The sequence below is a fragment of the Ciconia boyciana genome, chromosome 28, assembly GCF_034638445.1.
Source record: "Ciconia boyciana chromosome 28, ASM3463844v1, whole genome shotgun sequence".
In the NCBI taxonomy this organism is placed as follows: domain Eukaryota; kingdom Metazoa; phylum Chordata; class Aves; order Ciconiiformes; family Ciconiidae; genus Ciconia; species Ciconia boyciana.
In genome coordinates, this window is record NC_132961.1 from 1155500 (window position 1) to 1171068 (window position 15569).

The following is a 15569-nucleotide window of genomic DNA, read 5'->3' on the forward strand; positions in this document are numbered from 1 at the left end:
AGAACCTCGGGCAAGCCGCGGACACGCGTGGGGAAGCGGAGACACGCGTGGGGCCGCCGGCGGCTGCCGCAGATGGAGGGCGAGGGCGGGTGCCGCGGACGCCTGGCGCCGTGGCTTAGTTGGTTAAAGCGCCTGTCTAGTAAACAGGAGATCCTGGGTTCGAATCCCAGCGGTGCCTCCCCCTGTCGCGCCTTTATCGCGATAGGAAGGCGTGGTATTTTTTTTTACCCCCCCCCCCCTTTTTTTTTTTTTTTTTAACCACCACCCGCCCCTCACCGCCCGCGCATGCCGAGGAAGGAAGGAGGCACCGGGGGGGGGACGACTGTGAACGGTCGCGGGTGGGTGCAAAACGATAAACGAAAATGGGTGGGAAAAGAGAAAAAAAGAAGGGGAAAAAAAAATAAAGCGGATGTTGGGGTTTTCCCTGACCGGGAATCGAACCCGGGCCGCGGCGGTGAGAGCGCCGAATCCTGACCACTAGACCACCAGGGAGCGCGGGAAACAGCCCTACCGCCGGCCGCCTTCCCCCCGCCACGGCTGGAACAGGGGGACGGATCCAAACGGCGCGCAGTCATTGGCCCCGAGGGTTCAAGGAGCGGGCCAATCAGAATGCGTGCTTTGGAGCCGCCCCAGCGGAGCGGGAGAGGCGCCGGGGCGGGGCGGGGAAGCGGGAGCGGCGCCGCCGTCCTTCCCCGGGACCCCCCGTCCTCCTGCCGGGGCTGCGGCACCGCGCCAACCCCCTCGAGCTTCATCACTGGGGTCAGACCCTCCTCCTCCTCCTCCTCCTCCTCCATTTAAGCTCTTTCTTGCTCCCTGCAGCCGGGGAATCCCGGCCGAGCTGGGCTGCCAGGGGCGAGTGGCTGAATTGGGCTCAGGTTGGGGGATTTTGGGGGAATCATTCAACCCCAGATTCCTGCACTGAGCCCGGGAGGGATGCGTACCCCCCCAGGAGGGGTGACCAAGGACTGCGGTGGAGACACAAAGCTGTAAACCGGTAATTTTAATCACCTTTTTGTGGGTAATTAAGCCCATTCGTGCACCCTGACGTCACACCAAGCGTCATCGATCCGGGGGGATGCATCACCACAACGTCACGGGCTTGAAATCCAGCACCGGGAAGGGCTGGGAATAACCCGGCTCGGGATGCGGTGCCGGAGACACGACCCCGTAGAGGCGGGGAAGGTGCGCAAGCGGCGGGTGACACGCACAACCGGTGCGTGACACGCGTGACAGGGACAGCGGGAGGGTGGCATGCACAAGCGACGCGTGACACGGGACACCGCGTCCCGCACAAGCGGCGGGAAAGGGGGTGCGACGCGCCCTCCCCGCCACAACGCCCGTCCCCCGTTGCACACCCGCAGGGGAACGCCGGTGACAGAGGCAAAACCGGCACGTGAAATCGGGGTGAAATCAGGGAATTGAAGCACCGCGGCGGTATGGTGACAGCGGGCGCATGCGCCGGGGTCCCTGCAGCTCCCCAAAACCATCCGGGTTGGTGTCGTAACAACCCCTCCACCCCGGATGAGCAGCGCTTGGGGAAAAAGAAAATCCCAAAACATCGTGGTTTTATCCCAAAGTGGAGGGCGGGCAGTGCTCGTGCCGGTGTCGCACATTGTTGTCACCCGTCGGCGCCTGACGAGTCACTCAGGACTCAACCAAGCGCCGGCTTCCTCCACGGCACGCGGCACGACGAGGAAAACCTCGCAGAACCCTTGGGAGAGGAAGTCCCGCAGGAAAATCCTGTCGGGAAACAGAAAAGAAAAAAAAAAAACCCAAAGTGACACCCGCGTCCTTTGCGTCCGTGTCCCCAACGGCGTCACCCGGCAGATGTCTACCTGAGTTCGGCCTCACCGCCGATGGGAACGGGCGCTCGGAGTTTGGAATCGAGGTTGTAGTAGGTGCCGCGGAGCTGCCGGACGGCGAGCCAGTGCTGCCGGCGCACCGGCAAAGCCACGAAACCCAGCGAGACCTGGGAGGGGACGTTGAGGATGAAACCCAGGATTTGTCCCAGCGCCAACCGCTCCAGCGACCTGCCGGGGAAAAAAAGGGGGTGAAAAGAGGGGAAACTTCCCCCCCAAAAAAAATATAATGGCGGGGGGGGGGTCGGTTGGGGACGGGGGGTCGCACCGGCGTTTGTCCCACCAAACGGCCGCCAGCTCCAGGCTCTGCAACGCCGCCATGATGACGTTGACGTCGTAGTTGCCGGTACCCAGGAGGCTGCGGTGGGGGTTGAGGCGGGCGGCGGGGGCCAACCTGAGGTGAGGGGGTGAGAAAGAGAAATTCCGATCGATTAAAAAAAGAGCTGAAATGAAGGGGAAAAATTTAAAAAAAAAAAAAAGGGGGGTGCCACGCGCCTCTTGCAGATCTCGTCGGCGGCTTCCTGGGTGAAGCAGCGTCGCTGCAGGACGTTGTTGAGGGCGTGGAGGGCGCAGAGCTCCAGGCGCTGCCGCTCGTGGTACAGCCCCCCCCCCGCCGCCGGCGATGGGGGGGGACCCCGACATGGCCCTCGGGGTGCCTGGAATGGAGGGGGTGGGGGTGGGAAGGGGGTGTCTGGTGGGCACCCTCGGAGTTGCCGTGGGGAATTTGGGGGGGGGCTGGTGGCACCCCAATCCCAGCTACCCTCCCCCCACCCCAAATCTTTCAGGCAGCCCCCAATCCCCCCCCCAGACCTTCCAGGCACCTCCCCAAGCCCCCAGGTGCCCCCAAATCTTTCAGACACCCTTCTGTGCCCCTCAGGCAGCCCCCAAAATCCCCCCAGGCCTTCCAGACCCCCCTGCACCCCACAGGCCCCCAAAACCTTCCTGACACCCCCTGCACCCCCAGGTCCCTCCCAAACCCCCAGGCACCCCTAGACCCTCCTGAGACCCCCCAGCACCCCCAAGCCCCCAAGATCCCCCCAAGCTCCCCAGACCTTCTGAGTGTCCCCCAAGATCCCCCCAGCCCCCCCAGACCTTCCTGACACACCCCAGGCCTCCCCAAGGCCCCCAGGTGCCCCCAAATCTTTCAGACACCCTTCTGTGCCCCTCAGGCAGCCCCCAAACCCCCCCAGACCTTCCAGGCCCCCCTGCACCCCACAGGCCCCCAATACCTTTCTGACACCCCCTGCACCCCTAAGTTCCCCCCATGCTCCCCAGACCTTCTAGGTGTCCCCAAGATCTTCCCAACCCCCCATACCTTCCAGACCCCCCCCCGCACCCCACAGGCCCCCAAGATCCCCCAGCCACCCCCAGGTGCTTCCAACCCCCCCCAGCCCACCCCAAAACCTTCCTGACACCCCCTGCACCCCCAAGATCCCCCCAGGTCCCTCCCAATCCCCCAGCCCCCCTCAGACCTTCCTGAGCCCCCCTGCACCCCCGTCCCCCCAAATCCCCTCCACGCTCCCCAGACCTTCTGAGTGTCCCCCAAGATCCCCCAGCCCCCCTCACACCTTCCTGACACCCCCAGACCCCCCAAGATGCCCCCAGGCACCTCCCCAAGCCCCCAGCTCCTCCAGACACCCTCCGGGACCCCCAAAAACCCCCAGAGACCCCCACACACACTGCACCCCCAGACCTCCCAGCCCCCCCCCCATCCATCAGCCCCCCAAAGACCTTCCAGGCACCCCACCCCCCAAAACCCCCAGGCTCCCCCTGCATCACCAAGACCCCCCGAACCCCTGGAACACCCTCCAGGCACCCCATGTCCATCTGCCCCCGCCCCAGACACCCCTCAAGCTCCCCAATATCCCCCAGGCACCCCCAAACAGCCCCTGGCCCCCCAGACCCCTTCGCAGCCCCTCTGGGCCCCCCCTCAACCGCTCCCCATGCACCCCCAAAGCCTCCGGACAGCCCCTGGCACCCCACAACACCCCCTGTAACCCCCATGTCCCCCTGGGGCCCTCCAGACCCTCCTCAGCACCCCAGGGCACCCCAACCCCTCCTTAGACCCCCCAGACCCCTCCCTGCACCCCCAGACCCTCCTGGGCCCCTCTGCCCCCCCCCCCCGCGCACCCCTAAGACACTCCCAGGCCCCCCTCGGACCCTCGGGACAACTTCTGCCCCCCCAAAACCACCCTGCAGGGCCCCAAACACCCTCCAGGCTCCTGCAGACACCCCCCGGGCCCCCTCGGGCCCTCCGGACCCCGCCGCCGGCGCCCTCCAGGCCGCTCCGCCGCCCCTCCAGGCCCTTCCTGGGGGCAGCCAGGCCACCCCTCAGGGCCCCGCGGGTCCTCCAGGCCCTCCCCGGAGCCGCCCGCTCCCCTCCGGCTCCCCGAGCCCCCAGGACCCCCGGGGCCCCGGGCCGGCCCAGCGCACCCCGCGGTTCCTCCGGGGCCGTCGGCTGCCGCATTCCCCCTCCCCGGCCGGAACTACGACTCCCGGCGTGCAGCGCGGCGGCTCCCGGCGTGCACCGCGACAGGCGGGCCGGGTACAGCGGACCTTCCTCCCGGCGTGCCTTGCGCCGCAGCGCGCAGACAGGCAGCGGCCTCCGACCTCCTTCCCGTCGTGCCTTGCGCCGCGCTCCCCCCCCCGGCGGCCGCGGACCTTCTTCCCGTCATGCCCCGCGCCCCCCCCCCCCCCCCATCGCCGCCGTGACGAGGCGCAGCCGCCGCGGTGCCGGTGTCGCCGCCTTTAATGTCACCCGGTCTGTCCCCGGCCTGTCCCCGGTCTGTCCCCGGCCTGTCCCCGGTCTGTCCCCGGCCCGGCGGCCTCAGCAGAGCCGGACGCATCCACCGTGTCCGCGGCAGGCTGTGGGGGGACACACGGGACAGAGACGGGGTGACCGGGGGCTGGGGGGACATGGGGGCACACAGGGACATGGGGGGACACTGGGGACATGGGGGACACTGGGGACATGGAGAGAGATGAGGGGACATGGGGGCACTGGGGCAGGGGGACAAGGGATATGGGGGACACTGGGGACATGGAGAGAGATGAGGGGACATGGGGCGTGGGGGGACATGGGGGACACTGGGGACATGGGGGGACGCGGGTCATAGGGCACAGGGTATGGAGGGACACGGGCACAGACATGGGGGATACGGGGACATGAAGGGACTTGGGGGCCGTGGGGACATGGCTACAAGGGACATGGGGACATATGGGGGGACACGAGGACATTGAGGGACACGGGGACATATGGGGGGATGCAGAGGACATTGGGGGACACGGGGACATATGGGGGGACGCAGAGGACATGGGGACACACGGGGGACAGAGGGGACGTGGGGGGACATGGCACAAGGACATGGGGAGACGGGGCAGGATGGGGAGAGGCGGATATGGGGGACACGAGGGGACATGGGGGGACAGGAGGGGACAGGGGTGGCCCTAGGGGACAGCGTGTGGCGGGTGCCCACCCAGCAGGCTGCTCCAGAAGGCGTCGCGGGTGGCATTGCCGGTGACAGCCCCCGGCACGGCCGGGTTGCGGCGGGTGCTGGTGACACGCAGCGCCCGTCCCTGGTCCCCCACGCTCGTCACCTCCACCTCCACGATGTGGCAGTCGGGGACACTGCGGCGACACGGGGGGGGACAGGACACCCTGCAGTGACACCTCCTGGTGTCACCTCTACCTCCACGATGTGCTGGTGGGGGGACATGGGGGTGACACCAGGAGGTGACACCTCCATGATGTGGCAGTCGGGGACACTGGGGGGACGCGGGGGACACAAGGGACAGGACACACTGCGGTGGTGACACCTCCACCTCCACGATGTGGCAGTCGGGGACACTGGGGGGACGCGGGGGACACAGGGGACAGGACACACTGCGGTGGTGAGACCTCCTGGTGTCACCTCCACCTCCACGATGTGCTGGTGGGGGGACATGGGGTGACACCAGGAGGTGACACCTCCATGATGTGGCAGTCGGGGACACTGTGGGGACACGGGGGGGACACAGGGGACAGGACACACTGTGGGGGTGTGACAAGTGACACCAGCCCATCGTCCCTGCTCCCTGTCACCATGGGCTGGTGGGGGGAGATGAGAGGTGACACCAGGAGGTGACACCTCCACCTCCACGATGTGGCAGTCGGTGACACTGTGGGGACGCGGGGGACACAGGGGACAGGACACACTGCGGTGGTGACACCTCCTGGTGTCACCTCTACCTCCACGATGTGCTGGTGAGGGGGACATGGGGGGTGACACCGGGAGGTGACACCAGGAGGTGACACCAGGAGGGACACACTGTGGGGTTGACACCGGGAGGTGACACCAGGAGGTGACACCGGGGGTGGTGGCCTGTCACCCACCTGGGGTCGGCCACCAAGCAGGCGCGGACGCCATCGAAGCCGAGGCGGGGGGCGGCCACGGCGGCGGCCGCCATGGTGTTGACGTTGTTGGGGGCGAGGGGACAGAGGGGACGCAGGGGACCCTCGTAGAGCACCGCCCGCCCCCCCGCTGCCACCGCCGCCGCCAGCCGCTCCTGCAGCCACCCCTCCAGGCGGAAGCTCTGCGGGGCCTTCGTCATCGTCACCTTCAGCGCCTGGGGGGGGACGCTGTCACCAACACCCCCCCCCCGGGCGCTGTCCCCAGACCCCGGCGCGGTCCCCAGCCTCAGACGCCGTCCCCAAACCTGGACGTGGTCACCGAGCCCAGGCACTGTCCCCAACCTTGGACGCTGTCCCCAGCCTCAGACGCCGTCCCCAAACCCCAATGTTGTCCCCAAGCTCAGATGTGACCCCCAAACCTGGAGGTGGTCCCCGATCCAGACACTGTCCCCAACCCCACAGTGTCCCACCCCTTGGTGTCCCCAAACCCCTGGTGACCCCCAACCCCATGGCATCCCACACCTCATCGTGTCCCCAACCCCACAGTGTCCCACCCCTTGGTGTCCCCAACCCTCTGGTGTCCCCAACCCCACGATATCCCAAGCCCGATGGTGTCCCCAACCCCTCAGTGTCCCCAGCCCCAGTGCTCTACCCCTCGGTGTCCCCAGCCCCATAGTGTCCCCAGCCCCATAGTGTCCCACTTCCTCAGTGTCCCCAACCCCATGGCATCCCAAGCCCCATGGTGTCCCCAACCCCACAGCGTTCTACCCCTCGGTGTCCCCAACCCCCCAGTGTCCCACTCCATGATGTCCCCAACCCCCTGGTGACCCCAACCCCATGGCAGCCCAAGCCCCATGATGTCCCCAACCCCTGGTGACCCCAACCCCATGGCAGCCCAAGCCCCGCCCCCCCATGGTGTCCCCAACCCCACAGCATCCCACCCCTTGATGTCCCCATCCCCCCACATCCCCCCACCCCCCGGTGTCCCGTCCCCGGTGTCCCCCGTCCCCGGTGTCCCCACGGGTGGCTCACGGCCAGCGTGCCGGCCTCGTCCATGCGCCGGATGTCCTCGCAGCCCCACAGGGCGCCGCGGGGGACGTAGAGCGTGTGTCCCCCCCGTGCCACCGCCCCCCGCAGCCGCCGCTCCGTCTCGGGGTCGGCCAGCGCCGTGGGGGACCCCAGCTGGGGACAGCGGCTCAGGCCACCGCGTTCCCCCATGGTCCCCACCCCCATGGTCCCACTGTCCCCGATGTCTCCGATGTCCCAGCCCTGATGTCCCCACAGCCCCGATGTCCCCACCCTACTGTCCCCAACCTCCCTGTTGTCGCCAGTGTCCCCACTGTCCCGTCCCCACCATCCTGTCCCCAACCTCCCCACTGTCCCCACCAGCCCATCCCCACTGTCCCCAACCTCCTTGTCATCCCCAATGTCCCCACCATCCTGTCTCTGGCTGTCCCCAACCTCCCTGCTGTCCCCAGTGTCCCCATGTCCCCACCGCCCCATCCCCACTGTCCCCAATATCCCCATTGTCCCCATGTCCCCACCGCCCCATCCCCACTGTCCCCAACCTCCTTGTCATCCCCAATGTCCCCACCATCCTGTCTCTGGCTGTCCCCAACCTCCCTGCTGTCCCCACGTCCCCCCTGCCACCCTGTCCCCGCTGTCCCCAGCCTGTGCCCCGTGTCCCCACCATGAAGTCAGCGTGGGCCAGGATGTCCTCGCCGTGCTCCCGGGCCACGCAGGGATGTGCCACCTCCACCACCAGGTCCACCTCCCTGGGGACACGGGGTGGCACTTGGGACATGGGGGACCCTGGGGTACAGGGTGGCACTGGGACGTGGGGGGACCCTGGGGACATGGGGTGGCACTGGGAAGTGGGCGATCTGGGGGACACGGGGTGACATGGGAGACCTCGGGGACACGGGGTGGCACTGGGACATGGGAGACCTTGGGGACATGGGGTGACATGGGGGACCTTGGGGACACGGGGTGGCACTGGGACATGGGGGACCTCGGGGACACGGGGTGGCACTGGGACATGGGAGACCTTGGGGACATGGGGTGGCACTGGGGCATGGGGGACCTTGGGGACACGGGGTGGCACTGGGGCATGGGGGATCCTGGGGACACGGGGTGACATGGGGACCTCGGGGACACGGGGTGGCACTGGGACATGGGAGACCTTGGGGACATGGGGTGGCACTGGGGCATGGGGGATCCTGGGGACACGGGGTGACATGGGGGACCTTGGGGACATGGGGTGGCCCTGGGACATGGGGGACCCTGGGGACACGGGCTGACATGGGAGACCTTGGGGACACGGGGTGGCCCTGGGACATGGGGGACCCTGGGGACACGGGGTGGCAGGGGAGACCTTGGGGACATGGGGTGGCCCTGGGACATGGGGCACCCTGGGGACATGGGGTGACATGGGAGACCTTGGGGACACGGGGTGGCCCTGGGACATGGGGGACCCTGGGGACACGGGGTGGCAGGGGAGACCTTGGGGACATGGGGTGGCCCTGGGACATGGGCGACCTTGGGGACATGGGGTGGCACTGGGACATGGGGGACCCTGGGGACACGGGCTGACATGGGAAAACTTGGGGACATGGGGTGGCCCTGGGACATGGGAGACCTTGGGGACATGGGGTGGCCCTGGGACATGGGGGACCCTGGGGACACGGGCTGACATGGGGGACCTTGGGGACACGGGGTGGCCCTGGGACATGGGGGACCCTGGGGACATGGGGTGGCCCTGGGACATGGGGGACCCTGGGGACACGGGGTGGCAGGGGAGACCTTGGGGACATGGGGTGGCCCTGGGACATGGGCGACCTTGGGGACATGTGGTGGCACTGGGGCATGGGGGATCCTGGGGACACGGGGTGACATGGGGGACCTTGGGGACACGGGGTGGCCCTGGGACATGGGGGACCCTGGGGTACAGGGTGACGCCGGGGCGCAGGGGGACCCTGGGGACACAGAGGTCTGGGGAGGTGACAGGGGGTGGCAGGGTGGCATGGAGGAGGGGAAATGGGGGTGACATGGGGGCCTGCGGGGTGACATGGGATGAGAAGTGATGCTGGGGGTGACACTGGGGTCCTGGGGTGACATAGGGGTCCCAGGGGTGACGTGGGGGTGGCAGGGGATCCTGGGGGTGACATTGGGGTCCTGGAGGTGACGTGGGGGTGGCAGGGGATCCTGGGGGTGACATTGGGGTCCCAGGTGTGACATTGGGGTCCTGGGGGTGGCAGGGGATCCTGGGGGTGACACTGGGGTCCTGGGGGTGACACTGGGGTCCCAGGGGTGACACTGGGGTGGCAGGCGAGGCTGAGGGTGACGTTGGGGTCCAGGGTGACCCGGGGTCCTGGGGTGACACGGGGGAGGGGGAAAGGGAGGGGGGTGTGACACAGGGCTCCAGGGGATCGTGGGGGGGACCCGGGGTCGAGGTGACCGGGGTGGGGACAAGGGGGTGGCACCCACCTCTGGGGGAGCAGGCGCAGGTCGGGCAGGCGCAGGGGGGGGGGCAGCGCCTCCAGGGCCCCCCCGTCCCGCGCCCAGACGAAGGCCAGGGCCAGGCCCAGGGGGGGGCCCCGCGCCAGCAGCTGCCCCGCCAGGAACCGCCCTGGGGACACCGGACGGTCACCCCTGTCCCCAGGAACCGCCCGGGGGACACCGCCCGGGGGACACCGCCCTGGGGACACCGCCCTGGGGACACCGGACGGTCACCCCTGTCCCCAGGAACCGCCCTGGGGACACCGCCCTGGGGACACCGCCCTGGGGACACCGGACGGTCACCCCTGTCCCCAGGAACCGCCCGGGGGACACCGCCCGGTCACCTCCAATTCCCCCCCCCGGTTGTCCCCAGTCAGCCCCAGTGCCCTCCCAGTTGCCCCACAGCCCCCCCCAGTTGCCCCCCTGGTCCCCAATGAACCCCTCATTACCCCTCATTACCCCTAATTACCCCCAATCACCGCCTCATTACCCCTCTAATTGCCCCTTTGACCCCCAATTACCCCCCAATTGCCCCATAGCCCCCTTACCCCTCCAATTACCCTAATTACCCCTTAATTGCCCCCCTTACCCCTCCAATTACCATAATTATCCCTTAATTACCCCTTACCCCTCCAATTACCATAATTACCCCTTAATTGCCCCCTTACCCCCCAATTACCCTAATTACCCCTTAATTACCCCGTACTCCCCAATTACCCTAATTACCCCTTAATTACCCCCTTACCCCCAATTACCCTAATTACCCCTTAATTGCCCCCTTACCCCCAATTACCATAATTACCCCTTAATTACCCCCTTACCCCCAATTACCCTAATTACCCCTTAATTACCCCGTACTCCCCAATTACCCTAATTACCCCTTAATTGCCCCCTTACCCCCCAATTACCATAATTACCCCTTAATTACCCCCTTACCCCCAATTACCCTAATTACCCCTTAATTACCCCCTTACCCCCAATTACCATAATTACCCCTTAATTGCCCCCTTACCCCTCCAATTACCCTAATTACCCCTTAATTGCCCCTTACCCCTCCAATTACCATAATTACCCCTTAATTGCCCCCTTACCCCCAATTACCATAATTACCCCTTAATTACCCCCTTACCCCCAATTACCATAATTACCCTTAATTACCCCCTTACCCCTCCAATTACCCTAATTACCCCTTAATTGCCCCCTTACCCCCAATTACCATAATTACCCTTTAATTGCCCCCTTACCCCTCCAATTGCCCCAATTACCCCCAATTACCCCCATTGCCCCCTAATTACCCCCGCCCCCAACTGCCCCCCAGCCCCTCGTTACCCCCCAGTTTCCCCCCCGGTCCCTCCCAGTCCCTCCCAGTCCCCCAGTACCCAACTGGCCGTAGCCCAGGATCCCCACGCGGCGACACCGGGGGCTCCGCCTGCGCCATGGCCTGGGGGCGGGGTCAAGGGTCAGGGGGCACCGAGGGCTGCCCCACACTCTGCCCCCCAACTGCCCCCTGAGCCCCTAACTACCCCCTGCCCCCCAACTGCCCCCGATCCCCATAACTGCCCCCTTAGCCCCACAGCTATCCCCCTGAGCCCCATAACTGTCCCCTGACCCCTAACTGCCCCCTTAGCCCCCCAACTGCCCCATGACCCCCTAACTACCCCCTGCCCCCCAACTGCCCCCCTGATCCCCATAACTGCCCCTCTTAGCCCTTCAACCGCCCCCTCTGACCCCTAACTGCCCCCCACCCCTAAACTACCACCCCACCCCTAACTGCCCCCTCTCACCCCTTAGGTGCCCCCATTACCCCCTCTGACCCCTAACTGCCCCCTGACCCCTAACTACCCCCTGAGCCCCATAACTGCCCCTTGACCCCTAACTGCCCCCTGAGCCCCATAACTGCCCCCTTGACCCCTAACTGCCCCCTGAGCCCCATAACTGCCCCCCGGTCTGTAACTACTCCTCCAGACCCCCAACTGCCCCCCTTAATTGCCCCCGAGCCCCATAACTGTCCCCCTGACCCCTAACTGCCCCCACCCCCTAATTGCCCCTCCCTACCCCCAACCCCCCACCCCTCAAACTACCCCCCACCCCCTCGCCGCCCCCAATTGCCCCTCCTCCCCTCCCAACCGCCCCCTGCCCCCTAACTATCCCCTAATTGCCCCTCTCCCCCTAATTGCCCCCCCGGCCCGTAATTGCCCCCGATGCCCCCCCCCAGCCCCCACCTGCCCCACGGCCCGGCTCGGCGCGGCCTTTGCCCCCCACCCCCACCCCACCCCACCCCCACCCCGGGGTGGTTAATGCTCAACCCGGGCGGCCGGGTCCCTTTGGGGGAGGGGCGGGGACGGCCGGGTCCCTTTGGGGGAGGGGTAAGGGGGACGGGGACACCCGGGTCCCTTCCTGGGGGAGGGGGGACACGGCTGGGTCCCTTCGGGGGGAGGGGTAAGGGGGCCCCGGACACGTGGGTCCCTTGGGGGAGGGGTGAGAGGGGCGGGGACGCCTGGGTCCCTTTGGGGAGGGGTGGGGACGGCTGGGTCCCTTTGAGGGGAGGGGGACGGGGGTGGGGACGCCTGGGTCCTTTTTGGGGGAGGGGCGGGGACGGCTGGGTCCCTTTGGGGGAGGGGTAAGGGGGCGGGGACGCCCGGGTCCCTTCCTGGGGGAGGGGCGGGGACGCCGGGGTCCCTTGGGGGAGGGGTAAGGGGGCGGGGACGTCTGGGTCCTTTTTTGGGGAGGGGCTCGACGCCCGGGTCCCTTATGGGGGAGGGGTAAGGGGGCGGGGCCGGCCGGGTCCCTTTGGGGGGGGCGGTCCCGGCCGCGCGGGTCCCATCACCAGGCGCCGTTGCCATGGCGACGGCTCTGCAGCCGTTCCCCCTCCTCCCCGCCGTTGCCATGGCGACCGCTCCGCAGCACCGTTGCCGCGGCAACCGGGGCGGGGGCGGGAGGTTCCTCCCCTTCCCCCCCGTGCAGTGTCGCCATGGCGACCGCCGCAGTGCCCTCCCCCCCCCGCGCAGTGTTGCCGCGGCAACCGGCCCGTTGCCATGGCGACCAGCATCCGCAGGCCGGGGAGGGGCGGGGTAGCAGGACCCCTCCCCCCATCATCGCCATGAGGGGACCCAGGCGTCCCGCCCCTCCCCCCAGCACCCCGGTTGCCATGGCAACGGCGGGAAACCCCCCTCCCCCGGGTCCCCCGGCCGTGGCGTGTCCTTAGCGTGTCCTTGGCGGGGCTTGGCAGCCCCCCCCCTGCAGCCCACGCACACGCCACAGACACGCCGAGCCCACGCCAGGCACACGCCAAGGACACGCCAAGCCCAAACCCAAGGCACGCCAGGCACACGCCACGCACACGCCAAGGACACGCCAAGCCCACTCTAAGCTCACGCCAAACCCACGCCAAACACGTGCCGGGTCCACGCCAAGCACAACCCAAACACACGCCAAGAACATGCCAAGCCCACGCCAAGTGCACATCAAACCCACGCCAGGCCCACGCCAAGCCCACACCATGCAAAACCCAAATACACGCCAAGCACACGCCAAGCCCACGCCAAGCGCACACCAAGCCCACGCCACACACAACCCACACGCCAAGCGCACGCCAAATCCACGCCAAGTGCACGCTACGCACACACCAAGCCCACGCCACGCTCATGCCATGCACAACCCAAACACACACCAAGCCCACGCCAAGTACACGCCAAGCCCACGCCACGCCCAACCCAAACACACACCAAGCCCACGCGAAGCACATGCCAAGCACACACCAAGCCCATGCCAGGCACACACCACGCACACGCCAAGCACAACCCAAACACACACCAAGCCCACGCCAAGCACACACCAAGCCCATGCCAAGCACACGTCACGCACACCCCACACCAAGCACATGCCAAGCCCACGCCAAGCCCACGCCAAGCAACACCAAGCCCACGCCACGCAGATGCCAAGCACAACCCAAACACACACCAAGCCCACGTCAAGGCCACGCCAAGCACATGCCAAGAACATGCCAAGCCCACACCAAGAACATGCCACGCCCATGCCATGCCCACACCAAGCACAAACCAAGAACATGCTGAGCCCACATCAAGCACACGCCACGCCCACACCAAGCACACACCAAGCCCACGCCAAGCACACGCCAAGCACACGCCACGCCCACACCAAGCACACACCAAGCCCATGCCAAGCACAGACCAAGAACACGCCAAGCCCACGCCAAGCACACACCAAGCACATGCCAAGAACACGTCAAGCCCACACCAAGCACACACCAAGCCCACGCCACGCCCACACCATGCCCACACCAAGCGCACGCCAAGAACATGCCAAGCCCACGCCACGCCCATGCCACGCCCACACCAAGCGCACACCAAGAACACGCCAAGCCCACGCCACGCCCACGCCACGCCCACACCAAGCACACACAAAGAACACGCCACGCCCATGCCACGCCCACACCAAGCACACACCAAGCCCACGCCACGCCCACGCCACGCCCACACCAAGCACACACCAAGAACACGCCAAGCCCACGCCACGCCCACGCCACGCCCACACCAAGCGCACACCAAGCCCATGCCAAGCCCAGGCCAAGCACACGCCAAGAACACACCACACCCACACCAAGAACACGCCACACCCACACCAACAACACGCCACGCCCACGCCAAGAACACGCCAAGCCCACGCCAAGCCCACGCCAGGCCCCGGGGCAGAGAGGCGCCGGCGGCGGTTGGAAACACCGTGATGGATTTTATTAAAATAGGAAAGTGTTCGGCCGCGGCGAATTAAAAAATCCCCCCACGGGCCTAGAAAAGCCCCGGGGCCCCCCCGGCCCCCCCGCGCCCCGCCCCCGGGGGGGAGGGGCCGGGGTGGGGGAGGGGCGGCGGGGGGGCCGCAAGCAAGCGAGAGCGCGGGGGAGGGGGGCGGGGGGCTGGGGGGCAGCGGGGCTCCGCACGAGGCCCCGCGTCGCACGAGGGCCGTCGCACGAGACCCCTCGCGCGAGGCCGTCGCACGGGGCCCCGCGTCGCACGAGACCCCTCGCACGAGGGGCCCCCGCCCCCCCCGCCCCCCGTCGTCGTCGCACGAGGCCGTCGTGTCTGTGTCTCTCGCACGTCCTCCTCGTGGCGCTCCGGAGCGGGGGGAGGGGTGGGTGTGCAACGGCGTGCCCATCGCACGAGGCCCCGTGTTGCACGAGGCCGGCGTCGCCCGGCCCCTCCCATCTGCGTCTCTTGCACGTCCTCCTCGGGGACGCTGGTGAAGGGGGGGGGGGGGAGGCACGATGCGGCGCGTTGCACGAGGCCACGTGTCGCACGAGGGCCGAGCGTGGCCCGAGGCCGCCATTGCGCGACGCCGCGCGTCGCACGAGGCCGGGCGTTGCACGAGGATCTGCGCTGCGCAAGGCCGTGCTTTGCACGGGGGAGGGGGGGGGAGGGGGGGGAATCGCGTCGCGCGAGGTCGTGCGTCGCACCAGGCCACGCGTTGCACGAGGCCGCCATCGCACGAGGCCCGTGCGTTGCGCGAGGGCTCCACAGCACCGGGCGCCGTACGTCGCGCAAGCGCGCGACTGCGGAAGGCCGTGCATCGCACGACGCCGCGCGGCGCGCGAGGCTGCCGTCGCACGAGGCCGCGCAGCGCACGAGGCGTCCGTCGCGGAAGGGCCGTGCATCGCACGTCCCCGTGCATCGCACGAGGCCCTCACCGCGCAACAGCGTGCGTTGCACGACCCCGTGCGGTGCACAAGTCCTCCGTTGCACAACACCGCGCGTTGCACGACCCCGTGCAACGCACAAGTCCTTGTCCGCAAAAAGGCCGTGAATCACACA

General features: G+C 67.5%; 2 protein-coding genes and 2 non-coding genes across 4 annotated transcripts; 1 reads left to right on the plus strand and 3 right to left on the minus strand.

Moving 5' to 3' along the window:
• The first annotated feature begins 104 nt into the window (after positions 1-104).
• On the plus strand, positions 105-178 carry TRNAT-AGU (transfer RNA threonine (anticodon AGU)). The gene has a single exon. It is a non-coding gene; the product is annotated as a tRNA-Thr (tRNA).
• Positions 179-420: 242 nt separating this feature from the next.
• Positions 421-492, minus strand: TRNAE-CUC (transfer RNA glutamic acid (anticodon CUC)). Its single transcript has one exon. It is a non-coding gene; the product is annotated as a tRNA-Glu (tRNA).
• A 493-nt stretch (positions 493-985) lies between these two features.
• JOSD2 (Josephin domain containing 2) lies at positions 986-4534 on the minus strand. Its single transcript, XM_072847665.1, has 6 exons — positions 4521-4534; positions 4293-4431; positions 2355-2515; positions 2128-2253; positions 1836-2030; positions 986-1740 (listed from the first exon to the last, which is right to left on the minus strand). The coding sequence occupies exons 1-6, from the start codon at positions 4532-4534 to the stop codon at positions 1641-1643; spliced, it is 735 nt and encodes a 244-aa protein (XP_072703766.1). The 3' UTR covers positions 986-1640.
• A 78-nt stretch (positions 4535-4612) lies between these two features.
• On the minus strand, positions 4613-12720 carry ASPDH (aspartate dehydrogenase domain containing). Its single transcript, XM_072847666.1, has 9 exons — positions 12575-12720; positions 11970-11996; positions 11127-11188; positions 9736-9877; positions 7940-8024; positions 7282-7431; positions 6232-6464; positions 5336-5487; positions 4613-4724 (listed from the first exon to the last, which is right to left on the minus strand). Exons 1-9 carry the CDS (start codon positions 12718-12720, stop codon positions 4687-4689), a joined length of 1035 nt encoding a protein of 344 aa, XP_072703767.1. The 3' UTR covers positions 4613-4686.
• Between the last annotated feature and the right edge of the window lie 2849 nt (positions 12721-15569).

What these genes read in the sequence shown, in the direction of transcription:
- ASPDH (XM_072847666.1), bottom strand. Translation starts at nt 12,720, where the DNA reads ATGGCGACACTGCACGGGGGGGAAGGGGAGGAACCTCCCGCCCCCGCC. An exon ending in CGAGCCGGGCCGTGGGGCAG is followed by an intron (nt 11,189 to 11,969) that starts GTGGGGGCTGGG and finishes CCCCGCCCCCAG; the next exon opens with GCCATGGCGCAGGCGGAGCC. An exon ending in CTGCGCCTGCTCCCCCAGAG is followed by an intron (nt 8,025 to 9,735) that starts GTGGGTGCCACC and finishes CCGTGTCCCCAG; the next exon opens with GGAGGTGGACCTGGTGGTGG.
- JOSD2 (XM_072847665.1), bottom strand. An exon ending in GCCGACGAGATCTGCAAGAG is followed by an intron (nt 2,254 to 2,354) that starts GCGCGTGGCACC and finishes CCCTCACCTCAG; the next exon opens with GTTGGCCCCCGCCGCCCGCC. An exon ending in GGCGGTGAGGCCGAACTCAG is followed by an intron (nt 1,741 to 1,835) that starts GTAGACATCTGC and finishes GTTTCCCGACAG; the next exon opens with GATTTTCCTGCGGGACTTCC.